This window comes from Postia placenta (genome assembly GCF_002117355.1).
Source record: "Postia placenta MAD-698-R-SB12 unplaced genomic scaffold POSPLAscaffold_10, whole genome shotgun sequence".
Taxonomy (NCBI): Eukaryota; Fungi; Basidiomycota; class Agaricomycetes; order Polyporales; family Adustoporiaceae; genus Rhodonia; species Rhodonia placenta.
The window spans coordinates 1,074,666-1,098,815 of NW_020169841.1; the positions used below are offsets into that span (position 1 = coordinate 1,074,666).

A 24,150-nucleotide genomic window follows, 5' to 3' on the forward strand; every position below is an offset into this window, starting at 1 on the left:
GTACATCGTACGGTTGTCCAGAGTGTTCTATACCTTGTAAATATGTATTACTACTGTAGATATCCCGCATAGTTCTGTATATATGTACAATACCGCTGTACGCCCTGGTCTTCAACACTCCTGTATATCTTCTAGACATAGCTCGTTATTATCAGTGCTCCGCAACACGCAGTGAATGGAGAATCAGTCCTTCTTCGGTTTCTCCTTTAGAATACTCTTCTGTACACCTCCGAGAGAATAGCCCACTGTCCCGAGGAACACGAGGAACGCCCCGCTCCACAACCCGAAAGCCCGCACGCCTGTGGTACTGAACAGCATGACGCTGATGACCAATGAGACCGCCTTGCGTACAACGAGGATCAGGGTCACCGTGAGCGATGAGACGCGAGATGTCAGCCTGTGGACGCCGGCGACGCAGAACAGCTGTGTGATGCTGTTCAGCAGAAGCGGGACGAAGGCCTTGGGTATGAGCAGTCGGCCAGGGGTGATGATGGCATTATCCGCATCTGCAAAATACCATATAGGCTGGCTCGAGTTGGTGTAATGCGGTGAATACGGCAGGGTAATATCGTATTTGGGACCTGCGCTGATGGCGTGGAACTGAGCAAGCAACTCGTTCCGCATCAGGAAAAACATGGGCATGGAGAGGAAGTGCAGGTAGAACATCGATTCCTCCCATGGCGCGGTTTGGTTCTTTGCGACAGCGACCTTGCTTGCACGGCCGGCGCCAGGCGCAGGGCGTCCGTATTTCGCGTACATCCTGTCCTGGACGATACCAAGCAATCCCGAGAGAACGAGGGCGAGTGTGAGGATCGCGATGCCCATTGCATAGCGCAATGGGTCAGCGGCCGCATCTGAGTTGGGGACAAGCGTCGACCGCGATTTCGGCCTGGGAGCTGAGGCGGACAGCGTGGTGACGACGACACCCAAGGTGACTGAGATCACTGACAGGATCTGTAATGTACTATATCTGCAGGCACCCATCCGCTCAATAGAAAAAATGCAAACACACAAGGGACATGCCTACCTTCGGCCCAGTATCACCCAGTTTAATAGCATGCTGATCACCAGCCCGGCGCTCCGAAAGATGATGTGGACCGGCATCGGGATAGAGTACGCAAACGCGGCATTGTTGAGCAGAGAGACAGAATAGAAGATCACGACTTGGACTAAGAATGGCAGAAGGGGTATTCGTCGTGGCTTTAAATGGGGGTATGGCTTGAGGGAAACAAATCTCGGCAGCCCATAGAGCGTGATGAGTAGAAATTGACAGAATGTCAGCAGTTTGCCTGCGTGTGGGTAGTCGTGTGTGAGCTGTTCGAGAGTGAGTGCATTGCTAGGACAGACGCATACTTCAGAAACAGGAGTCGTAAGGTGAAGGCGCGCTCGTACCTGCAACAACCCCCAAATATGAGCGACAGCGTCGGAATCCAGTCCGAGAGCATCGGGACTGTCTGATAACACTTTCAAGGGGAACAGATGGCAGGGGATCACAGTGCAGTCGAGAAAGATTGGGCGAAGCAGCGCGTAGCATGTCAGTGACTGGAATAGGCAACGCTGGGCGCGCAGCACGAGGAGAGGGCATGTCCACGTAGACGCGTTACGTCACGCGTCGTGTTGCACGCGTCTTACTTGCTGAGCGGCCACACGCGGCGTTGGCACGAAGTTATGGCCACATGATGGCATACTGTGCGCGATTATATTCTCAAGTACGTATAGACGTTCATGAGTCGCGGAAGAGAGTGGAGTGAGGCTATAGTAATTGTCCCTGGGGCGTGTAAATACTATAGCAACTGGGGAGGGGAAGGGAGGTAGGATGTGGGTAGGTGTGAACAGTCCATGAACAGTCAACAAAATGAGAAGAGCGCATGGACTAGCGTCGAAGGGAGGGCAGAAGTTGGGTGGTAGATTGTCCGGCAAATCCTAGAAGGCAAACAAAACAAACCGAAGAAGTGTCCGTATCCAAAAAGAGAGGCAGTGGTAGGGGAAAAGAGCGAGGGGTTTGATCGTAGTCGTCCTGGAATCTCTATGGCCACAGCGTACGACGACAAGGGAGGCCAGGGCTTCATGCCTGCGCCTGAGCCTGAGTGCGGAAAAGTGCAGACTTGGAATGCGCAAGCCGACGGAACGCACTGCTGACTCCGTGTGGCTCCGTCGTCTCTACACTGTCTGCGCCATCTCTGTCCTTCTCCTTTTCTTGACCCTTGTTCGTAGTGCCGAACATCCTACTGAGGAATCCGCCAGAAGAGGGCCCCACGTCCGAGGCGTTGCGGGGCATGACAGGCATTGTTGCGCTAGGCGTCAGCGATGACTGAGCATGGCCTTGTGGCACTGTGGCAAAGGTGTTCGCCCTCGTAGCGCCGAGACCTCTGCCGACTCCTGGTCTTGGTTCAAAGTCCATTGCAGACTCAGGAGGAGACGGAGAAGACGCCTGGGACACAGTGCTAAGACCAGAAGGCTTCCTGACCTCGGAGACGGTTGAGTCAGACTTGACGGTGCATGTTGACGCAGTCGAAATCTTCCTTCCTTGTCTGAATGCGTACGAAGGCACCGGCTGCAAGGCGAAAGTACGTTCGGCGACCTCATTCCGTTCCGTCTCCTTGATCTCGACCTCACAGTCAGAAGAGTCCGGCGACGACGGTGCCGAAGAGCCGCTGTCAGACGTCAGAGAGCCAGCCTCAGAGTCGCCGCTAGTACTAGCACTGTCAGAGCCGCTACTGCTTGAAGACTCGCGTGCCACAGGCTTAGGGTGCGGGCTGTTCTTTTCAGGAGAGCCAGAGGCCACGCCGAGGTACTGCGTAGAGATCCGCTTCATGAGCCGCTGTACACCAGACAGAGAGCCACCAGGGGAGGGCAGCGGCGTGTTGACATCGTGCGGCGGTGTTGCTGGCAGCGAGATGTGCGCCTGGACACGGGCCTTGGCGCGGCTGACAGCGGCGGCACGCGCCTCCTTTGCCGACGCGAGGCAAGGCGAGCGAAGCTTAGGCATGAAAGGCGCGAAATGCAGAATAGCCTCCAGCTCGTCGAAGCGTAGGTCATAGTCCAACAAGAACAGAAGCTGCTTTTCCATCAGGTTGATCTCCGCGAGGTCGAACAGACTTGCGTAGACGCCCCAGCACTTATTCTTCGGCGACGAATCGTTGAGGTACTTTGCAGCAACGATGAGGGTCGCCAAGAAGACGCGATGTCTTGTGCAGGGCATTCCTGACACACGACGTAAGCGAAAGCTTATTTGAGCCGAGTTGAACATACCCTTTGCCATCTTGGGCAGCTTCGAGCGGAGCCGCTCCAGGTAGATCAGCGTGGTCAACAATGTCGGCACCTGGACGTTGGAGGCTTGCACGATCATGATGATGAAGTCCTGGAGCGTGGGCAGCGTCGGAGCCTGAGGCTGCGCCTGGAGCACCTCGGTTTCGCCAAAGTTCGCCTTCTGCGGTGTATGCGGAGGTGTGGGCAACGCAGCAGAGTCCTCGCCGAGGCGGATGACGCGGTTCGCCTGGAGCGCAATGTAGCAGATCATGTCATACGAGACCGGCTGGCGCATGAGGTCGACGAGCTCCGGGTTGTGCACAGACCTGGGAAGGAGAGACGCAGGGTGACGACGATCAAGAGACATGATTATGAGGGAGAGTGGGGTATTTTAGAGGTGGGGTGCCCTTCGAGGGACAAAAAGCAAAGAGAAAGAAAACAAATGAAACGCTGGGGAAGAGGAAGAGGAACGCGGGGAACCCTTTTATACTTGAACCAAGCCGATCGACGATGCGGGACAAACAAACGACGCGTCGCGTCTGACACTCTCGATCACCAGCACGTCGTGTGATGAGTTGAACAGCAACGAGTAGCAGAGCAGTAGCAGGGGGCAGAAGCGAGCCTCACAAGACACACACCAGCGCATATATACCGCCCCTTGCAGTCCTGACCAACGCCACTCCACGGAGGCTGACAACGTCCATTGACACAGCACATACACACAGCAGCGCGAGCAACATGCAGCCTAGCGTCACAATCAGCATATCGAGACCAACTATATGAGCTTCACGTATGCAGCGGGCACAAGACCCCTCCTGCCGTCGAGTTCGCCCGTCCACCTGCATCGTGTCTCAGCATGGGCGCGTTCAGAATGAAGTGGAGCTTGCATACCAGTCGTCTGAAGTTCGTTCCACGATGAGAACCCTCTCGCCCTCTTTGATTTCGAGATCTCCCGGATCCTGTCGCATTCTCCGTCAACGAGGGTCTTTCGAACGGTAACAGCCGACTCACCTCGCTGGAATAGTCATACACGACCTCAGCCCAGTCGCCCTCGGGCTCTTGATGGGGCCGCGGAGGTGGTGGGGGTGGTGGAGAGGGTGCCGTCTCCGCTCTCGATGCAATAGATGTAGCTGAGTTTACGCGCCTGACCGGCGGCGGCGCCCCCAGATTGTTCTTTCGAGATGCAAACGCGGGAGGGGTGGGCGGCGCTACCGGCGGAGGAGTCGCTGTCTTGTTCGCCGTTGAGTTGCGCAGCGACGAAAACATCGCCTTGCCCGAAGAAATGTCGACATCTCCAAATTTCTTCAGACGGTGTGTTACCTATTATAAACTGCTTAACGTGGGCGCGGGGTATGCTCACCTTTTCTTCCTGTAGACCTGTGGGCTTGGAGCGGGCAGGCGGGCGAGGGCCTTGAGCAGTAATAGGGGAACTAAACGCCGCGGCGGCGGCGGCTACACGACCGAAAGATGGCCTCGAATCGGCTTCCTCAGAGGCCTTACCATGCACAGGTCAGCTGTGGGCTTGTACTCGATCTCTCGCAGAGGCCCTGTGCTTACCGGTGCAGCTGGAGGGGGGATGGCTCTCCTGAACCCGCTGGCTGCGTTCACAGCGGAAGCGACGTCCTTGGGGCTGGTCTTACTGAACGCACTCTGTAGTGCGGATGCGGCAGCGGCGTGCCCCGCCTCTGGGGTGACACCGCTCGCGAGCAGATCAGGACGGGCGGAGAAGTATCTGAGTGTGCATAGTCAGGATGTCAGTGTCGGGGTGACTTTGAGTATGGCGTCCGATTGTGGCCACACGGATCGCGATCGTGGAGATCACTCAACTCGTCGAGGAGGGAGAAGAATGCATCCTTCTCGTGCGCGGAGAGATTGGCGAAGACCATGTTCGCGGTTATAGAGATACCTGTGATGTCCTTAGATCATTGCTTGGTGGTTCTGAAGAGAGGGGGCAGGTGGTGGTCGCCAAGTACTAGATCTAGTCATTTCGTAGGCGCAACCTTGTCTTTACGGGTCCGGCAGTGCGTGCAGGTACGTTGCCCACGAACTGTCATGTCATAGCCGCAGATGAACGCAAAAGAGCGTCTTTTTAAGGAACACATTGTCTGTCTGGGCGGTACGATGCACCGGTTTTGCACTTATGTATATAGTTGCCATAGCAGATTATCGACGTACAACAGCTAGATATCAGTACCACCGCGACAGCAATCAGCCTTCCTACGATACAGATATTATAACGGAACGATTGCAGAAACCAGAATGCAAGCAGAGGAATGTGGACTGAAGGGCGGACATCACCATATGTACAATATGCACAGCTGCCCGATAGCTTAGACAGTCAACGATGACTCGGGAGAGCGGGCTGAGGATGAAGGTGAAGGCGAGGAAGCAAAGCTGGGCGTGCGCTCCCTTAAGATTAACATGGGCGGTGGCGATGACCAATGCAGCTACTGGCTCCCACTCCAGTTAAAGATGTCGAAATCGTTCAGCCCGCCCTGATCCGGCTGTGGGCTGTTTTGTGCCATTTGCTGATGCGGCATCGGCGTCGCGGACGTCTGGCGCGAGTCCGGGTGATGCTGGCTCGCCGTCTGCGACGACGCACCGAACGGGAACTGCCCGCTGCCGGCGTTTTGCTGCCACTGGGCGCCCAGCTGCACGGGCGAGCTCATGCCACCTCCACCTTGCATCCCGCCCCCCTGCATCCCGCCAAACCCGCCGTGCATCGGCCCTGCGCTATTCGGCGGCGATATGCCCAGCCCGCCTTGGCCCTGGCCCTGGCCCATCTGCTGCATCTGCTGCTGCTGCTGCTGATTCGTGCCCGGCCAGTTCATCTGTGGGAACCCACTGCCCTGCTGCATATGCGGAGTCATGCCCCGCTGTTGCGCCTGCTGCAGCATCATCGCGCGCTGCAGATCTTCCGGCGTGTGCCCGGAGATCCGCTGCGACACGCCCGGCGAGGGCGCCGAGTCTGATGGCGTCCGCGTACTCCTCGCGATGCCAGGCACGGACGGATTTGAGCGGAGTGCGGGGAACTGGTTTCCGTCCACGCCGCCGGCCATGGGCGAGCCGGCCGTATGCGACATGTTGACCTGCGCCATGCGCGCTTGCTCCCGCCGCATCTGCTCTTGTGCCGCCAGCATCATCGGGTTCATGCCGGAGTTCTGCGCGTTTCCTCCACGCATCATCTGCTGCTGCTGCTGTTGTTGCTGTTGCTGTTGTTGTTGTTGCTGGGCGAGGAAATACTGTTTCTGCGCAGGGTTCAAGGTCGCAAAGATCTGCTGCTGTTGCGGTGTCAGGTTCGCGATTCGCGGGTCGATGCCTGCTCCCACGTTTGGCCCGTGGTTCGTAAACGGCATCCCTCCCATTTGCGACTGCCCCTGCATCGGATTCTGCTGTGAAATGGGCGAGACTCTCGTCGGACTTGTGTTCTGGCCGGGCATGCCACCAGACATGCCGGTGTTTTGGAAGTTCTGCATGCCCTGCTGCATGAAACCCTGTCCAGACCCGCCTGCTTGCCGTTGCTGTATCTGCTGGCGCTGCATTTGCTGCCTTTCCTGCAGGATCGCCTGGCGGGACAGGTCAGCCACAACTTCGACGGTGTTCGGCTAAAAAGCACTCACTTGTGCCCTCTGCACGTGCAACAGCTGCTGCTGTATCGGCAGCTCCGCGAAATTAGGCACCGGCCCATCAGGTATTGTATGAGCGGGTGGGTCGGGTTCTGCAAAATCTGCCAATACTGTATCGCATTCGGACCAAGCGGGGCAAGCGCCGCGGCGAGCTGCGCCTGGTTCATCCCGCCCAGCGACGACGGCCCCGCGACGTTTTGCCCTGGCAGGTTCTGCATGCCCATCCCGGGCGTCTGCGGCACTGCGGGTGGGGACATCTGCCGCGCTGCGTCTGCGTGTTGCTGCTGCTGCTGTTGCTGCTGCTGTTGGGCATGGTGCTGTTGCTGGGCCTGCTGCTGCATGGCGGCCCGGAGCTGCATCTGACGCGCGCGCTCGCGCATCTGCGCCTCGTTCGCGTTGCCCATCATGCCCTGATGTACCGCGGGCGGCGGCATCGATGGACTGCCCATCTGCGAGAGCGGGCTGCCTTGCAGAGCAGGAGCGGGCGTGGACGGATTCATGGGATGTGACATCAAGTTCTGGGCCGCTTGCGGACCGGCGTGGTGGACCGAAGGGGTAGCGGGCATTGGGACCTTGCTCTCACCAGTATCGCGTCTCTTGTTGGACAGGTCGGGAATAAACTCGTCGGGCCTCTCTCGTTTTAGCTTGCCGCCGAGCAGGTCTGCCTGAGGTGCGGGTATAGACGCAGGCGCTCGCCGTGCAATCTCCTTGGCAAATATTGCAGGCAAATCAGCATATATCTGCTGTATACGCTCAGTCGACATGAAATCGACCGGACTGGGGGCTGTCAAGTTCGGGAGTGGCCATGTGCTCCGACTCTGTAGACGACACATGAGGACCGGAGATGATGAGATGTTAGCATGATACGTACAACTTGAGTGTTGGCGTCTGCGGCAGCCGCTAACCAGCCGAGGTTTGACTGAAGCCGGGACGCATACCTAGCAAATCTATAAGTAATCTACGGTGGAAATAGGCAGCATCAAGCGTACTCCTCCTGAGGATGGAGACCCGGTGTATGGCCTCGGGCTTGGAATTCCATCAGGACGCTACAAGCTTGTTAGTGCGACGAATGTTCAAACATGCGTGCTCTCTTTACCTGAGCAATTGAGAATTTAATTCAAGAATGGTGACGACCTTGAGATCTAGCTGACCACTCGACGAGCTCCCTACGTTAGCTGTGAGAGCGGGCGATTGACGTGATGGTGTTGAGTTGTTATTCAAAAAGTATTCCGTGTGAGACAGTGTCTTCGACGTCGTGGACGAGGGATGTGTCTGAGTAGAGGATGACTGTGCATCTGGGGGACGCGGAGCCACAGGATTGTTTGGATGAGAAGACGAAGTCTCAGTGGGGGCTTCTCGTGGGGACTGCACTTTGAATGACGATGGCCCAGCGGTGGCATTCGTCGCTGACACCAACTCCTTCGTGGCGTTCTGCGGCGAGTCTGGTTCGCGCTTGGGGTCACCAGCTGCCGGTGCTTCCTCGGACGATTCGGCGGCGGTTCCCTGCCCCTCTTTGGACTCATCTTGGGCGTCATCGTCCGGAGCTGACGACAGCTCGCTCAAGGGGGTCGACTGTCGCGACGCTCGATCCACATCGTCCACCGTCTCTGTCTTCAGGTTTCCCTCCTCTGCCTGCACCGTGGGGACCGCTGCCTGCACCCTTGGCTCCGCTGACGTGCCCTCGACGTTCTCAACTTCTACCAACACACTCCTGGGAGTCGCGGTGTCTGGCGGCGGAGTGAGGGACGAGGTGCTCTCCGCGACGGGGGAGGGCACATCTGCGGGGCTAGAAGGGGATGGCCGTGGCAGCTTGGGGTCCTCCGCGTCGGCCGGGGTTATGGGACCTGGGTTTGCGGGCCTGAGTGCGGCGTCTGGGATTGTTGTTGGGGTGTCCGGTTGGACTTGTTGTTTAGAGGGATCTGCTGCCAAGGTGTGAGGTTCCTGGTGTTCCTGATAGAATGGAGGGGCATTACGGGTGGGCGCTGACCAAGCGAGGAGGGAGGGCTGATCAGCATGGGACGGATCCGCCAGAATCAAATTGGACTTTGGATGACGAGCGATAGCAGAAGAATGGCCCCGATCGAGATGTATCATGGTAATCTGGAATCACCGGATATAGAGGCGAAGAGCGCAGCGGCAGCGGCAGGGCGGGGCCACGCTGCGGGGGTGGGTGAACAAGCGGCCGAAAGGGCCGACGGCGGGGGATCAGGCGGGGGCGGGTGGAGGGAAGGGACCCAGACGCGCACACGCAATCAAACAGCCAACTCTCCGCTTGTTCGGGGTACCAGCAATGCGCCGCGGTGGGACAGGCCGAGAGAGCAGTCGAAGGCGAGATGAGACCTGCGCACGCGGACCGCCCGTGTGACTTTCGCACCGTCCAGCGCCTCCCCACCCGCCGCCACCCCCTCGCAGCCGAGTCGCACCCAGCACCCAGCACCAGCACCAGCACTTGCCCTCCCCGCCCTCGTATATACCCCCGCACCAGCCGCCCTCGGCTTTATATAAACACCGTGTGCCCCATACTCACGCTGCATGATCGATTTCAGATCACGGAATCGCGCCTTCCGGACACATAATGAAACAAACAGGCGAGTGTCATAGGATCGCCTCCGCACCAGGGAAGCCACAACACGATCCCCGCATTCGACGGGAACCTTAGTTGAAGTGGGAAATAGAACTCTCCCTCCGTGCGCCCCTGACATCACCAATACATCCCAAGGCCTTCCCCTTCCTCCATGCTTCGCCTGCACTACGCCGCCAGGCAACAATGTGACCCCTAGCCGTCGCCAGGCATCAGCCCGAACAGCCCTCACAAAATCTTCCCTCATGTGGGAGTCCGTCCTGTCTCAATGTCCACATCACGAACCTGTCTGCCGCCGTGAGGTGAGGGGCTCTGCATCAATCAAGAGACATACACTAATATACCTTATCATCACTAGTGTGCCTCCAGGTGAGGTCTGAGCAGAGGCGATACCGCCGAGCAGCACATGCAGCATACAATTATCAGCAACGGGTGCGCGGAGCGCCACGACAAGGTGTATGTATAGATAGCGTTCCGCGCTCACACCCAAGACAGGCAACATGAGGCGCTGATTCGGATGGTCAAGAATGGTGCAGCAGGACTTGTCTCCTGACGCGAGACAAAGTTCGGAAGAGCAATAGCGCACCCACAATGCGGCAGCCAATTGGCAGCGGTGCGTGCTCGTCTCCCGAAGCTCACCCAACGGCCAGAAAGCGATTTAGCACCTGAGGCCGCCAGTTAGGAGCCGTCCGAATCATGACGGGGAGCCCTCAGTTCAGGACGCACTCCAGTTCCACGTCCACATTTGCATTGTGGACGAGACCAATGGGAAAGACCCGAGCCGGCCGGCAGTAAAGTCTCCTTGCATCTGTACAACCGTTATGGATGTAAGATTCCACCTGTCAATGCTATAGGCTGTGCATGATCATTGTACAGTATATGTAATTTAGACTGAATGAAATGCAGACTCAACGTTTCCGAGTCAATACTTTGCGATTGTGATATTAGGCGCTCGTTACTCACGTGATCAACGCCCGGCGCACACCACAAACACCACCCAAATAGAAAATCAACCGACTCCGTCATCCACGCTCCGACCAGTAAGAATGTGAGTATGAGTGTCCGTTTCCCCTCGAGATACTGCTAGAATGGCTCTGTCGATGCTCCTGGATGCTCTGGCGCGAAAACGCCGTCCATTTTGACTGAAAACTGGGCTGGATGCTGTCGGATGTCTCTGGATGCGCTTTCCGCTTCGACTCTTCTGCAACCGTTCGCGGGTCTCTTACTTACGCCTCCTGCTGCAGATAAACAATGGGTAGGGTCATTCGGGCACAGAGGCGCTCTCACGCTATCGTACGTCCGGAGATGCATGGTATGCGGGCTTCCTGACGAACTGTCGCTTTGCACCACAGTTCAAGGCGCACACCCACCACAACAAGTCGCCTGCGCAATTCCGTGCCCTCGACTTCGCGGAGCGCAATGGCTACGTCAAGGGTATCGTGAAGGAGATCATCCACGACGCTGGCCGGTACGTACCGATCACGAATATCTTGGGCCTGAATATTCAAGGCGCACCCGACATGCAGTGGTGCTCCTCTCGCTCGTGTCGTCTTCCGCGACCCTTACCGCTACAAGCTCCGCAAGGAGACCTTCATCGCGACGGAGGGCCTCCACACCGGCGCGTTCGTCTACTGCGGCAAGAAGGCCACGCTCGCTGTCGGCAACGTCCTCCCTGTTTCGCAATGCCCGGAGGGTACCATTGTCAGCAACGTAGAGGAGAAGGCGGGCGACCGCGGTGCGCTTGCACGGACGTCCGGCAACTACGCGACTGTCATTGGCCACTCGCCCGATGAGAACAAGACCCGCATCCGTCTGCCCAGTGGCTCGAAGAAGACCGTATCCGGCAGCTGCAGAGCAACGATCGGTATCGTTGCGGGTGGTGGACGTATCGACAAGCCCCTGCTTAAGGCTGGCCGTGCGTTCCACAAATACAAGGCCAAGCGTTACAAGTACGTTCTAGCGATCGATTTCCTTGTATGCGTCCTAACATCCATTGTAGCTGGCCCCGCACTCGTGGTGTTGCCATGAACCCGGTTGACCATCCTCACGGTGGTGGTAACCACCAACACATTGGTAAGGCCTCGACGATTGCACGCTCGGCCGTCCCCGGTCAGAAAGTCGGTCTCATTGCCGCTCGCCGGGTACGTGACATCATCTCCATCTCATTTGTACTGCCGTCTCACTCGAAGATTCCAGACTGGTCTGCTGCGCGGTACCGTCAAGGTCAAGGAGGTATAAGGGCTGGTTGTCGGATTATCTCTGCATTGCTCTTTGTATGCTTCCCCATCCTCGCACTCGCACCTGCCACAAAAGCCTGTATGCAGCGTTTTGCACATGCATCATGACTTATGCCCTGCCCACGATGATTTATCGCTGCGATGTATTTACCGTTGTGAGAATAAGTTTGTTTTGACCACGGTAGGATCTATGCTGAGCCTCTATGATCTATCTTTGAGCGGTTATTACATGTTATGGTACACTTCATTTCACATCCGTTTTGCAGCCGTCATATCTCATTGCGACGCTTCGGCAATCTCCTTTCGCCACCTGTATTGGATGTCGATGGACTCGCGGAAGATCTTGTACTTCGCCTCAAGCAGTTTCTTTTCGCTGGGGCTCGCAGAGGGTGCAATTAAGGTGCCTGGTGGTGTCATCTCGACCTGTGCCTGGCTCAGCAAAACTCTCGCGCATGAAGTATGTACGCCGCAACCCACCATGATCTTCCACAGCGCTTCTCCCTGTTGCACCTCGTTCAGCTTCCCCTCGCGCCCGATATCTGCCGCGAAGCGGCCGAGCATGGCGGCACCGAGCACAACAGCCGCGCCGCTGCTCTGGGGCAGAACTACAGGCATATTGCACGTGTTGGCGAAGAGCTGCATCAGCATCAGGTTCTTGGCCTGCCCGCCCGACATATAGATTGCCGTGATGTCGTGGCCTGCCGCGTTCATCGAGTCTACAATGTGCCGTGTTTGCAGCGCGATCGCCTCCAGCGTGAGATTAAACTTGCGGGCGAGGTCGCTGAGGCCGTCGTCCTGAGATACGGGGGAGGTCAGTAACAAGCCGGGACATTATATTGCATACATACGAGAGCAAGACCCATGAGCATGCCGCGCATGATGGGATCAGCGATGGGAGAGCGATTCCCGTGCAGGTCGGGGTAGAAGTGCATATCTTTGGTGAGCTCGGTCCAGTTCGCTGCCTTGTTCTCTTTGCAGAGCTTGTTGAGCTCGTCCTGCAAGACTACCTCAAATATGTCAATAGATGCTCAAGTGGTATTGTCTCAGGAAGATCTACCCTCGTGGATATTGGTCTTGCGCTGTTCAGCGAGCTCCTTAAGCTTCGGGTATGCGGGGTGTGTCGTGATCATGAAGTCGATGAGCTTAGGGTAACGGGTCATTAGCTTATATATGTGAAAAAAAGGAAGTATAATTCACCTGCCCTGTGGATGACTGGCCACCTTCATTCATCCACCATCCCGGGAAGACGGCATCCTGCAAGCTACTACGTTGTAGTCGCTCGATGTTAGTCTGCTATGTACGTACTTTGTATGGGCCCCATACGCCTTTTACGAAGATGCCCTCCTTGCTCTGCAGACTCTGTCAATATCTGGAGAACAGGGAATTTTGCCTCGTCGCGCATACCTGAACGATGTGGCATGTACTGGTACCAGCGCAGGCCGCTAGACGATGCCGCGACTCGTCAATCGATGGTATCTTCTCAACCAGCTTGCCATTCTCCTTGTAACGTGCAGCGACAGTCCCCAGCCAGCCTGCGTAACTACTGAAGGTGAGCAACTAGTGGTAGTGCACACGCTGATAGGTTGAATACGCACGCATCGATAACACCGCTTCCTACGGGTGTTCCCTCTAGTAGACCTAGTTCTGCAGCCGCCTTCTTCGACAAGCCATTCCCTATTGGGACGCCTGCGGTGAGGACTTTGTCTGCGCCACCCAACTGTTTGTAGTTGTTCTGCGCAAACTCCTCGAGGCCGATCTTCTTGAAGAAATCTGCCTGCCACCCGGCCTTTGTAGGCACAAAAGAGCATTTACAAGTGAGCGAACAGCACGAGCGAGTGTTGTCGCCGGTTGCACGGTAAGTCAAGAAGTCGGGGAGATCGAAGAACTGGCAGCGCGCGAAACGCTCGGCAGCCATGTGCTTTTTGAGCCAAAGCGTCTTGGGGATCTCCATCTCCAACTGATGGATTGCTCGAATCAGAGGGCGCTCGCAACAGATCGCGTTAGTACTCACACTCATGGTACCACCGACGTAGTCGAGCACTACTGATCCGCTGCTATTTATGAGTTCGGCTTCCCTCTCTGCACGGTGGTCTGCCCAGAGAATGATGTTGCGGTCGCCGATCTCCCCAAGCTGATCTCCTCTTGTGACGACCACTGGGTCACCGTTCGTGTCGGTTACGGCGAGCGAGCATGTCGCATCGAAGCCAACTCCCTTTACGGCCGATGGTGCAACCTTCGCCTCCGCAAGCACGGCCTTGATGGTCTTGCACATGCCCTCCCAGATGTTGTTGGTCGATTGCTCGAAGATACGGTGATCATTGGAATCGCGGTATGTTATAGTGGCTTCAGTGGAGGATGCGACGAGCGTGCCATCTTGCTTGACAAGACCCGCACGAACAGATCCTGTCCCAACATCGACGCCGATATAGTAGCTTTCGGAAGACATGACAATTCTACACGAATACGAGATGATGTGGCAGCGAGAAGAGGGGTAGATGAGAGGCAAGGGGTAGCCTCTGGGGTTGGGCCGCCCATCGCGTACCGCGGCCCGGCCACCCGTACGTCATGCGCACAAACCCCAACCCAATACCAGAGTAACGTCGGGATTTCCCATATTCAGTCGATTTTCTCAAGGCTTGACAGAGGATAATGAACCTTCTAACTAGCCAGCCTTCCTGAACTAAACGGTGGACCATGTCTCCGAGGAAAGCTCTGGAGCGATGCATCATGAGCAGCTAACTTTCGTCTGCGTGGTGAGGACACTCTCAGACAATGGGGGCGTCTCCTGACTCGATCCTTGCACTTTTCGAGTGGGTAGCGGGTCCGCAGCAATTGGACTACTACTAGTATTATCATGCTAAAGTATGTTGTACCGAAGTAATGAACCCAATCTCGTCCAAACATTGTCTAGACGTTCGACGTGTTCGAGTTAAGGTTGTAGTCATGCCTCTTGGGCCAGATCCCCGTACATGATCAGCCTTGAGCCATTACCGCAGATTACTTGAGCTTGAGCTCAGCCCAGGTTGATATTTTTTATTTTCAATCAGCATAAGTACATGATATTGCGGGGAAGGCATGATCGGCGATCGATCATATCATCTGATGATCGAGATGCACAGTTTCTCAGACTCCAAGGTAAGCTCTTATATGAGTATATACTAAAGCAGTAACGGTAACACTCGAGGGGGTGATAGTAACACTCCGTCGAGTGTAAATAGTAACGATCGTCATTGGTCACGTGCAGTAATATGGTGCGCTACTGGCGCGCTTTGACGTGCTTTGCACAGCGATAGTAGCCCATACATCTAACATTGTGACATAATAAGATTCTTCTTTATTTCTGCTACAGGTCCCGGGTCATTTGCGATGTCTAGTAGTACAAAGTTCTTTCAAGATATACCACCTAAACCTAACCTAACCTAACCGAACCTAACCTAACTCAACCTAACTCAACCTAACTTAACCGAACCTAATTTAACTTAATCTAACTTAACCGAACCTAACTGCCAAAAAGGGACATGTCCGGATTGGGAACAGTAGCTGCAGTCAATAGATGTATCACCGATTTACGGTAGCCAGCCTCAATGACATATCACCCTGCCAAGTACAACTCTGACTGTTACTCATTTGCTCCAACATTTCCGACTGTTACTATTTTGCTCCAACTTTTAGTCAAAGTAGTAACACTCGGTGAGTGTTACTGTTATTACTCTGGTCATCCCTCCTCTTATATGGGGCTACCGCTTGTTACACTTGCATTGGTATCAAAAGCAGCAGCCACAAAAATGTCACACGGCAGGAAGGCCATCTCTAACAATAGACGGGGAAAATGCTTCATTCGCCCACGACAAGCTGCATTTCACGAGAACATAATGCCGCTCCTCCCTAGTATGGCAGTCAGACGTGGCGTAGAGCTGGGCGAGCAGCAAATGTGACACACACACTAGGCACTGATTGACCCGGGGTAAACACACCGGGGGACGGCCTACTCATGAATGGCAGACGCGGTCATGCTGTTCGTCGCAGCTCGGTGATGATCACAAGAACGGAACGGAGGATATTGAAAGTCAGCCAAATGAGAAGCATTTACGAAATCAATGAGGTGCATGAGAGGCACAAGTGGCTCGGCTAGACGTGATAAGATTGGATAGATGCAGCACACGCTTTCATATGATTGTTATCGTCGACCACTAACATAGGCTCAAATTCGAACAACAACATGTTTGGGTATCATCGCGGTCAGTGTAGCAATGCGCGTCAAGTACGTAGTACACATTAGTGATGATCTCTAGAAGTGTCACTTATCTCATAAATAAGACCAACAACTATATGCAAAGCGGAGAGCATCGAGTAGCATGAATAGAAAGGAAAGCATGAGATCTCAGGGTCTCCATACGGGCGGCCGCGCAGGTTTAGCCGCCGTATTCCTCGGTGGTCTTGTGGGAGTCTCTGCCCGTGGCACAGGCGACTCTCGGTCCGCTCGCCGAAGGAACTGCAGAGGTGTCAAAGGCGAGCCCGGGGACGACACGGTCTTGATTGACTTTGGACTGGTGCCGCTAGGAGTCGAGAGTGCGAAAGAAGGTAAATGGGAGCTTGCAACCTCTGGTGTCTTCGGGTTTGAAAGCGCTATGCTCTCCGCGGCCTGCGATAGCGTAGCAGAACTGATCCATTTTTCCTCGCGAGAACCAAGCCTCGGAGATTCTGGAAGTATACGAAAAGCGTCAGCAAAATGATCCTTGATGAATCTGAATTGGGTTCATTCGTTAGCTACTCAATACGTTATATGGGACTAAGCACGCACCTGGAAAGTTCTGACCATCCGCCACCGACCCGCACCATCACTGTTTGTGAGCGCAAGATACGGCAGAAACAGAGCTTTGGGTCTTGATCGCCTATCCAATATTTACCGCTCTGATCTTTCCAGGTGTCGGCTACCACTTCCACGTTGATATTGACCGGCAGACTGTTGATAACATCACCAACAGCAACGTCGAGCTTGTTCTTGGGATTGGCAATATACGGCTTCTTGGCTGTCGGTACCGCTTTGTTCTTCGGAGGCGACCGGAGTAACGCAGGGAATGATTGCCTGGGAGCACGCGACCATGACGAACGCGCTACCGATGAGACTGATGCGTTGAGACCCGAGCGAGATATCGACCTAGAGGACGTCTCTGAGAATGCGGGTGAAGCAGTTCGAGGGGTTGTATTCGTATTGGATCGCGGACGGGAAGATGCTTTCGAAGACGCTAGATGGGGCTGCTTCAATGGCGTTTTCATGGGAGCTCCTGACGTTACACTGGTTGTCCTTTGGCGGGAGGCGAACGTAGAGCCATGGAGCGTCGCAGAGCTCACATTAGGCGTGGGACCGGATACGGAACGATTGGAGGAAATGCTAGACACTCTGCTAGTAGAGCGAGGTCGTGTTCCTGTTGATGATCCCGAGGTTGTCCGTCTATTGGGCGGAGGCGGTGCGAGATAACGAGCATCGGAACCCCCCACAGACAGTCTTGAATAGCCCGCAGCCTTCTTGGATGGCGCAGCTTTTGCGGCCGTACTGACAGCAGATGCTCTGCTACTCCGACCTGAGCTCATCACGCTGTTTGGCCGAGATTTCGTACCATTGACACGATCAGAGGCCATGGCTTCCAGCTCCATCCAAGTCTGTACAATGCGGTCGTGTTCCGAAACCGCCCGAGGATCGCCAGAGACCGCAGAGTATTGCGTCGTCATCGTGTCGACTAGAGATTTCGTGAAAGCAATGCGAGCTGACAGTTGCGATTCCGGAGGTAGTGTAGGATCCGACGTGTGCGAAGAGGACAACATTCCCAACGGGGCCGAAGGATAGCTATCAATGTGTTCTAGCAAGTCGCTCAACGCGTCGTCGCAGTTGCGTAACGCAATGGCCAGATCGGCCAATTTATGCACTGTGGGCATCAAGTCAACTGAGGCTTTCACTTCAGTGCGTAAGGAGTGAAGCTCCGCATTAGTCAGGGGGTCGTCTATGATGGAAGGGGGCAAGACGTCCACTCCGGAGACGATGGCTAAGAGTTCCTTGTCCATTCTCTTGCGGTACTCATCTTCAGGGAGCGACAAGTCTGACTTCTGGCTAGGTCTCACTACGTCGTTGATATGCAGCGATCGGAGCCGTTTCCGTAACGCTAGTATCTGTGGTCGGAGGATGCTTGTATGCTGCGAGAGCGGATCAGCGGTGACGGGCAATACTTGCAAGCCAAATAAATCTGAAGAAAATTAGCAACGAGACACATGTCTGCATCGGATTACATACCATCCTTGGCCTCCGGTCCATAAATCTCCCTTGTCATGGAATGTTCATCTGTTTCTTGAACAGGTTCAAGAAGCTCGGAACTTCCAAGTATAAGACCGATTCCCTGCGGGATACTACGTTCCTCCTTTGCCCGATTTTCAGCTTCAAGACGTTCACGTTCCTCCAGTTCTTCTTGTTCCCGACGGGCGCGCTCTTCTGTCTCTCTGCGTTCTTGATCTATTCGATCCAGCTCGGCCTTCGCAAGCGTTTCTGCCTCCTCGCGAGCTAATCTGGCGCGTTCCTCAGCCGCCGCCTGCTCTCTCTCTTCTTGCAAACGAAGTCTTTCAATCTGCCTGGCACGTTCAGCCTGCAATGCAAGAATGATCTGCTCATGAAGGGTGGCTGCATTCTCCTTCCAAGTAGCGAATTGCGCCTCTGCGTCCTCCAGTGCTCGCTGCCGCGAGGCAACGATGCCATCTGCAGCAGTGATCTCGGAGACACCAGGTAATGTCCTCAAACGATGCATGAGACCACGGACCGGAGAGAAGGATCGTGCTATTTCCTGCACCTCCACTTGCAGCACCTCGTTGACCATCGCTGAGAGCTTGCCTAAACGTTCCGAGTTTTGCTGTTCGTCAGGACGGTCCATCGAGTCCTGAACAGATGTCACAACATCGGCTACGCGGCGAACCTTGCTGACTACAGATGCTAACGCAGCGTCTACGATCTTAGCCGCCTTCGCTGACTGGAAATGAGTGGCCTTATATTCCAACAGCTTGAGGGCGCCAGACAGCATCATGCTGTATGCATTCGAGTCGGAACGAACCGTCTGATCGAGATGAGAGAGATCAACTGGCAGTTCGGCGGCGGCTGCGTGCTGTACCATGGCGAGATTGAATTCGACACTTGTGAGCCGCGGACCTTTCGGAAACGGTGAACTATGAGGTTCGGAATGTGCGGGTGCCACAAATGTGACACGACGCGGTAGGTCATCTATGAATGACTGTACCGATTCCTCCGCGTGCTTCAATTGACTGGACAGACCACCCTCGGTCAACAGCAGTTCATCTCCCGTCAGAGTGCCGGAGAGAACGCCCTCTATGGCGTCATCGAAGCGAAGTTTCAATTCCTCCGTCTGGACCTGCAGACCGTGGAAATCATCCCGCACAGCTCCCATAGTAGACGCCTGATTTTGCATAGATACCCAAGTTGTGGTCAGATATCGAGTGTGGTCGAGCAACAATGAGAGAGCGGTAGAGCATTCAGTGAGATACTTGTTCAGAGACTCTCCCATCGCAGGTGCCACCGCGGAAAGTGGTGTTGAAACCTTCTCCTCAAGTCGTGTGGCTAATCCATCGAGCGTCGCAAGGACCGAAGCCGGGGATATAGTCGGCGTGGGGAGATGCGTTACTGGACTCTCGGGAGTAGGAGGTGCGTCATGCTGTCGGACTTGCTGGTGCCAAATCTGTCTTTCTGCGGCTGCGGCGATGTCGTCCTGTACGCTAGTCAAGTCCTTTGCCAGCCCGCCCATAGATGTCCAAGTCCTTTTGATATCATTGAGCGCCGATGTACGAGCCGTCACCTCGTCGCGAGTCTGCGCAGCCTCACGACGGAGTTGAATCAAACGGTCGATATTGCTACCGGCCTCCAGCTTGAACTGTGGATCGACACCAGGGCGATCCAGGTGCAGCATAGCAACCCGGGCTCCAGGTAATAGGCCATCGACGCTGGCGTCAGCGTCTTGCAATTCCTGCAGGATACTCGGAAGGACGGTCAGGAATGACGCATGTCGACTGCCTTCTAAGCATGCCTCCGTGGATAGATCGGGTGGTGTCCCATCGCCTGCATCGGATGGCACCCCATCCTTGAGTCGTTGGACGATCGATTCAAGCTGCACAGAGAGGTCAGAAGCAGCCTTGCACGCTGTCTCGACCCGCTTCACGGCTTCAAGACTTGTGTGATACTCCTTGGCGCACTGCTCTGCCTTGCGGACGTGCTCCCCGGCTGCTGCTAACTCAGAAGAGAGCATACGAATCACCTCCTCGTTTGACCCGGATTGATCCGGAAAGAGGAGATGAGTAGGAAGAGGGAACGTGGTCCCTGACGAGGCTGGATTGTCTCTCATAGCAAGCCGCTTGGCAAGGGCGGTTGCACGCGAGAGGAACGCAACGTCTTGCCGAGACGTAGGATGACTCGAGGTGGCGACCTCTATCTCTTCGAGGAGGGTCTGTGCAGCGCTCTTATCCTTCATGGTCTCGACGTAGATCTCGTCGGCCCTACAACGGCATTAGCTTACTGGTGTATGTCTTAATTGGTAATGAATGCACTTTTTCCATTGCATCACTACAGTCATGACGAACTTGCCTACGTCCTCCATCTCGTTAATACCGTGATCCTCCAATTTGTCCTGCTCGTCGAGTAACTCATCCGGCACAGGCCTTCGGCTATGATCGATGAGTTTGTCGAGGGCCTTTCCAGCACCCGCGATCTTGGAGTGCCTTAGCGAGGATACGCGGCTGGCAAATTGTGCAGCATTACGCGAAAGAGACTCGGCGAGTTTGTAGCGAGATGTGCGAGACAGTACAAGGGGAGGGAGATTTGATGACGACTCCGAAAACGTGGAATTGATCGAAACTACGGAATTTCTTCTTTTTGTCTCAGGTTCAGGCGGCATCAGTTCGTCTTCTACGGGGACGCTGTCGTAGGCGTTTGGCGTCCATCGAGCACGAGATGCCAAGAATTCTCGAATATCAGAAAGAACGCTCCGGAGCTCAGACCAGGCAGCCATCCGACGTTCCTCCCAAGTTAGCCGGATACCCAAGAGGTCGAGATTATCAGACCTGTCCCGGAGCAAGTGGAAGAGTTTGTCCAGTTCATAGATAGTCGTCAGCGTCAGTTCAATCAAGTCTGTGTCCTCCGGGGATAGGTTGCGCTGTGCAGCAGCTTCACGAGAGCACGACTTCATATGGGGCTAGAACGGTGGTAAGGCGCGAACTCACCTTTGGTGAATTTCTTCAATTTTCTGAGCTCACCAGAGTCGAATATCTCAGTCTCCTTTTCTATCCTGTCGTGTTCAGCAAGCCATTCCTCTAGCTCTGCGCGCGTCGGTAGCCCAGGTACCTCCACAGCGGAAGATCGTACCGCGTCAAGACCGGCAAAAACCTCAATGGGAGGCATTTTCCCTAGGAACTGGATCCGAGTCAACATGAGGTTCAACATCTTTGTGTACGGCTCACGGTGGTTTTTTCTTCAATCCATGCTTTTCTCTCGCTGAAGGCCTGCAGCTCAATGACCTCGTGCCATTCCAACGCTTTGTCGTCGTCGCGAAGATCGTTGTCCTCCTGGGACAAGGAAGCAGAACTATCATTGCTGAGTTGGATTGAGTCGTCAGAGATCCCGTGGTCGTCGAGGTCAAGGGCGCCCCGGATCATAGCATCCACCGCAGCGGAGGCGTTGTCTGTCTCGGTCATTTTGCGATGAGGTCGAGTAGGAGTTAGTGGGCGCCGCTTGTTGCTTCATGAATGGTGTTCACCTCGACATAGATTCGAGTATGTCGCCTGGCAGTGTGGGTAGAAATGGGTGTGTTTACAACGAGGCGTAGTGTAGGGAGCAGGACAAAGGCGCCAGGGACTCAAGTCACGCTATCACTATGACGGCTCGGGTGCGAGCCAATACAAATAAAATTCGAAGTCGAAGATGTACACTTTCGATTGAACTAAAGATCCAGAATGCTACAAAACAGAGAAACTACAACAATGTATCTTATATGGGAATGCACAGTGAAAATGTCTCCATATACGACTGAACATACTACAGATGGAACTAGCAGAAGATAATAAAATAGGGTGAAATTGTCAAAGATACTAGACCCGCATCGAGCAGGGAGTTACGCTGCGTACAGGAGATGCTTCTCTGTGTCGTCTAACCAGAATCTGAGGTCCTCGTCGGTTTCCAGGTCAATGAACTGCCGCGTTTCGCTGTCAAGATACCGCAGTCGCTCTACATGGCAGTTCAGCCGTTGGCTCGCCTTCTCCAGCAGCTGCGCGTAAGTGACGCGTGGGTGCACCCGAACAGCGACAATGTCTTCCGCTGATTTATCGAAGATCTTAATCTTCATAAATGCAATCTGGGGGTTACTTGCAGAAATGGGGGGATTGTAGGTGGCGTTGGACTGTGAACGAGAGCGTCCAGAGCCAGAGGTACGTGAGGTGGCAGTAGACCCCGCATGCGACGCCCGCGTCGAAACCGGGGATGGCTCCTGGGAGGATGCAACGGACGAGCGTGACTGGCTGTGGGCATGGTATGAATCGTAACGTAGAGCCGCGACAGGTCCAGGCGACGATCGCCCGTATAAGGATATTCCATTTTCGGTCCTCTCGTGGCCATTCGTGCGGGAACGAGGCCGCAATGGCTGCGTGGTGTTGTACGTTTGCTCTGTGGACATGCGGGAAGGCTCCCTCTCACCATACACGTACGCGGACGAGTCCCGGTCGTATGGGGAGTTCATGACATCTCCGTCGCCGTAGTCAGAACCGTCGCTACCCTGGCCGTTCGCTTCCCCGGAAATCCGCAGCTGTGATATTTGGGTTACGCCATACTCGGGGTCCACGTTGTCAGACTCGTGAGCCTGCCCATTGGCATCTGGCGCTCGCGCGAGTGCCGCAATCTCCTTCATGCGTGGCTCGACCTCGACCTCGGCGTCACCAGGCTTCAAAGCCAGGAACTCGCGGATAAGTTTGTCTTCTAAGATGTACCTAGAATAAAGCTGCAGCTCGCATAGCTTGTGCAAATAGTCGTCCAGCTCAATCCGCCGGGCTGCCGTGACCTCGTTGTCAACTTGATCAGAAGGTCCCGGCATGTAGGGCAAGATTCTGGTGTTGACGTCAGGGCGTCCGGCCTCGTGCGGGAACGCATTGAGAATTTCAACCTGGAAATCGTAGAAATCGTTGTATGATCGGAAAAGCACGAGCTGCTTGGCAGGGGGCAGTGAATGTGAGTCGGATGGGTCATAAGGCTGGAAGACGGCGTGGATGCGGAACCAGTACTCCTCCATCTCGAAATGGAAGGACTTGACGTCGGCGGAAAGTAGGATACCTTCGGGAAGAAGCTTGGGGGAGATGGGTCGCGAAATAGGAGAGGGGGGCTTCTGCTTGACCGGCTGCGGCTGCGATGGAGGGGGCGGGGTCGCGGTCGGAAGAGGAGGCATCTGCTTCGTTGCTTGCGCCTTGGCGAAGTTGGCTGCCACAGACTCCTCTAGCACGCCGAGGCTAATGCTGTTCGCCTTGTAATTCAACATGGCACGTTTCCACTCTTCGACCCGCGGGAGCGCACCGCCGTCGATGAGTGCCATGATGTCTTGCACCGCCAGCCCTGTAGCAGGGTCACGCACCTCCACGAACGATACAGGGATCAGACCTGGCCGTCCCAGTCGTCCGATCGGTTTCGCGACAAACCATTCCCTGTTGGATTGTGCGACGACAGTGATCGTATCTCCAGCCTTTGCGTCCAGCTCATCCGCACGCTCGGCTGTGAAGTCGTGCAGGACGATCGCGTAGAATGCTTGCTGCTTAACAGTAGATAGGGGTCTGTCCGCTGCACCGGCGTCAGCGACGCGAGGTCTTGCAAGCCTCAGTATCAGACAGCCAAAGAGACGTAGAGGAGATCAAAGGTGACTCACTTGGACGGCCCTCTTCCGAATTCCTCGAACATATGACACGGTACGAGACCGCGCGCCCCGGTCGCAGGGTTATGTGCTTCGTACCAGACACCCTCGTTGTTGACGTCGTTGAGGACATGGAAGAAGTCTCCCTTCTCGAAAGATAGCTCTTGCGGTGCATTCGCCTTGTAGGTTTGCAGCGCCTTGATGACCTTGCTTGGGGGAAGAACCGCACCGGAGGGTTTGGAGAGACGCGGGAGGGGCGTAGTGATGGAGGGTGAATTGTCCTTGTGTCCGTTCAAGGACTTGCGCAGTGTTTTCATCATTAGTATGGACCAGAACTCGTCGTGACGGGCGTAAAGGGGCAACGGAGAGAGATGAAGAATCGGCAACCGGGCGTATTATCTGTGCGACATAAGGTGTTGGTTCAGAGTTCTCCCACGGTTTAGCAGCCAAAACCATGTCCAAATATGGAAGATATATGGGCGCTAGGCTGGCGCCTGCCACATGCTGCAACAATAAACCCGCCCGACTAT

General features: G+C 55.2%; 8 protein-coding genes across 8 annotated transcripts; 1 reads left to right on the forward strand and 7 right to left on the reverse strand.

Annotated features, from left to right (window-relative positions):
* Nucleotides 1-183: 183 nt before the first annotated feature.
* On the reverse strand, nucleotides 184-1,445 carry POSPLADRAFT_1047926 (hypothetical protein; the record flags this gene model as incomplete). The annotated part of the gene is made up of 3 exons (XM_024479387.1): nucleotides 184-970; nucleotides 1,028-1,336; nucleotides 1,393-1,445. The coding sequence occupies 3 exons, from the start codon at nucleotides 1,443-1,445 to the stop codon at nucleotides 184-186; spliced, it is 1,149 nt and encodes a 382-aa protein (XP_024337286.1).
* Nucleotides 1,446-2,983: 1,538 nt separating this feature from the next.
* On the reverse strand, nucleotides 2,984-3,628 carry POSPLADRAFT_1087830 (hypothetical protein; the record flags this gene model as incomplete). Its single annotated transcript, XM_024483054.1, has 2 exons — nucleotides 2,984-3,204; nucleotides 3,253-3,628. Coding segments are annotated over 2 exons (597 nt in total), but the record flags the coding sequence as incomplete, so codon positions are not given.
* Nucleotides 3,629-4,024: 396 nt separating this feature from the next.
* On the reverse strand, nucleotides 4,025-5,135 carry POSPLADRAFT_1147923 (hypothetical protein; the record flags this gene model as incomplete). The annotated part of the gene is made up of 6 exons (XM_024486115.1): nucleotides 4,025-4,088; nucleotides 4,141-4,208; nucleotides 4,261-4,551; nucleotides 4,589-4,721; nucleotides 4,778-4,981; nucleotides 5,077-5,135. The coding sequence occupies 6 exons, from the start codon at nucleotides 5,133-5,135 to the stop codon at nucleotides 4,025-4,027; spliced, it is 819 nt and encodes a 272-aa protein (XP_024337288.1).
* A 561-nt stretch (nucleotides 5,136-5,696) lies between these two features.
* Nucleotides 5,697-9,059, reverse strand: POSPLADRAFT_1075133 (hypothetical protein; the record flags this gene model as incomplete). The annotated part of the gene is made up of 6 exons (XM_024482781.1): nucleotides 7,972-9,059; nucleotides 7,865-7,921; nucleotides 7,747-7,813; nucleotides 7,003-7,693; nucleotides 6,870-6,967; nucleotides 5,697-6,815 (listed from the first exon to the last, which is right to left on the reverse strand). Exons 1-6 carry the CDS (start codon nucleotides 8,967-8,969, stop codon nucleotides 5,697-5,699), a joined length of 3,030 nt encoding a protein of 1,009 aa, XP_024337289.1. The 5' UTR covers nucleotides 8,970-9,059.
* Nucleotides 9,060-10,707: 1,648 nt separating this feature from the next.
* On the forward strand, nucleotides 10,708-11,694 carry POSPLADRAFT_1147586 (hypothetical protein; the record flags this gene model as incomplete). Its single annotated transcript, XM_024486079.1, has 5 exons — nucleotides 10,708-10,749; nucleotides 10,809-10,924; nucleotides 10,983-11,405; nucleotides 11,456-11,597; nucleotides 11,653-11,694. The coding sequence occupies 5 exons, from the start codon at nucleotides 10,708-10,710 to the stop codon at nucleotides 11,692-11,694; spliced, it is 765 nt and encodes a 254-aa protein (XP_024337290.1).
* A 275-nt stretch (nucleotides 11,695-11,969) lies between these two features.
* On the reverse strand, nucleotides 11,970-14,139 carry POSPLADRAFT_1147917 (hypothetical protein; the record flags this gene model as incomplete). The annotated part of the gene is made up of 9 exons (XM_024486113.1): nucleotides 11,970-12,116; nucleotides 12,171-12,488; nucleotides 12,542-12,696; nucleotides 12,751-12,835; nucleotides 12,891-12,947; nucleotides 12,999-13,043; nucleotides 13,098-13,233; nucleotides 13,289-13,650; nucleotides 13,705-14,139. The coding sequence occupies 9 exons, from the start codon at nucleotides 14,137-14,139 to the stop codon at nucleotides 11,970-11,972; spliced, it is 1,740 nt and encodes a 579-aa protein (XP_024337291.1).
* A 1,935-nt stretch (nucleotides 14,140-16,074) lies between these two features.
* On the reverse strand, nucleotides 16,075-21,389 carry POSPLADRAFT_1183047 (hypothetical protein; the record flags this gene model as incomplete). Its single annotated transcript, XM_024488971.1, has 6 exons — nucleotides 16,075-16,438; nucleotides 16,495-17,932; nucleotides 17,980-20,234; nucleotides 20,286-20,901; nucleotides 20,958-21,147; nucleotides 21,195-21,389. The coding sequence occupies 6 exons, from the start codon at nucleotides 21,387-21,389 to the stop codon at nucleotides 16,075-16,077; spliced, it is 5,058 nt and encodes a 1,685-aa protein (XP_024337292.1).
* Nucleotides 21,390-21,602: 213 nt separating this feature from the next.
* POSPLADRAFT_1075137 (hypothetical protein) lies at nucleotides 21,603-23,937 on the reverse strand (the record flags this gene model as incomplete). Its single annotated transcript, XM_024482782.1, has 2 exons — nucleotides 21,603-23,576; nucleotides 23,636-23,937. 2 exons carry the CDS (start codon nucleotides 23,935-23,937, stop codon nucleotides 21,845-21,847), a joined length of 2,034 nt encoding a protein of 677 aa, XP_024337293.1. The 3' UTR covers nucleotides 21,603-21,844.
* Between the last annotated feature and the right edge of the window lie 213 nt (nucleotides 23,938-24,150).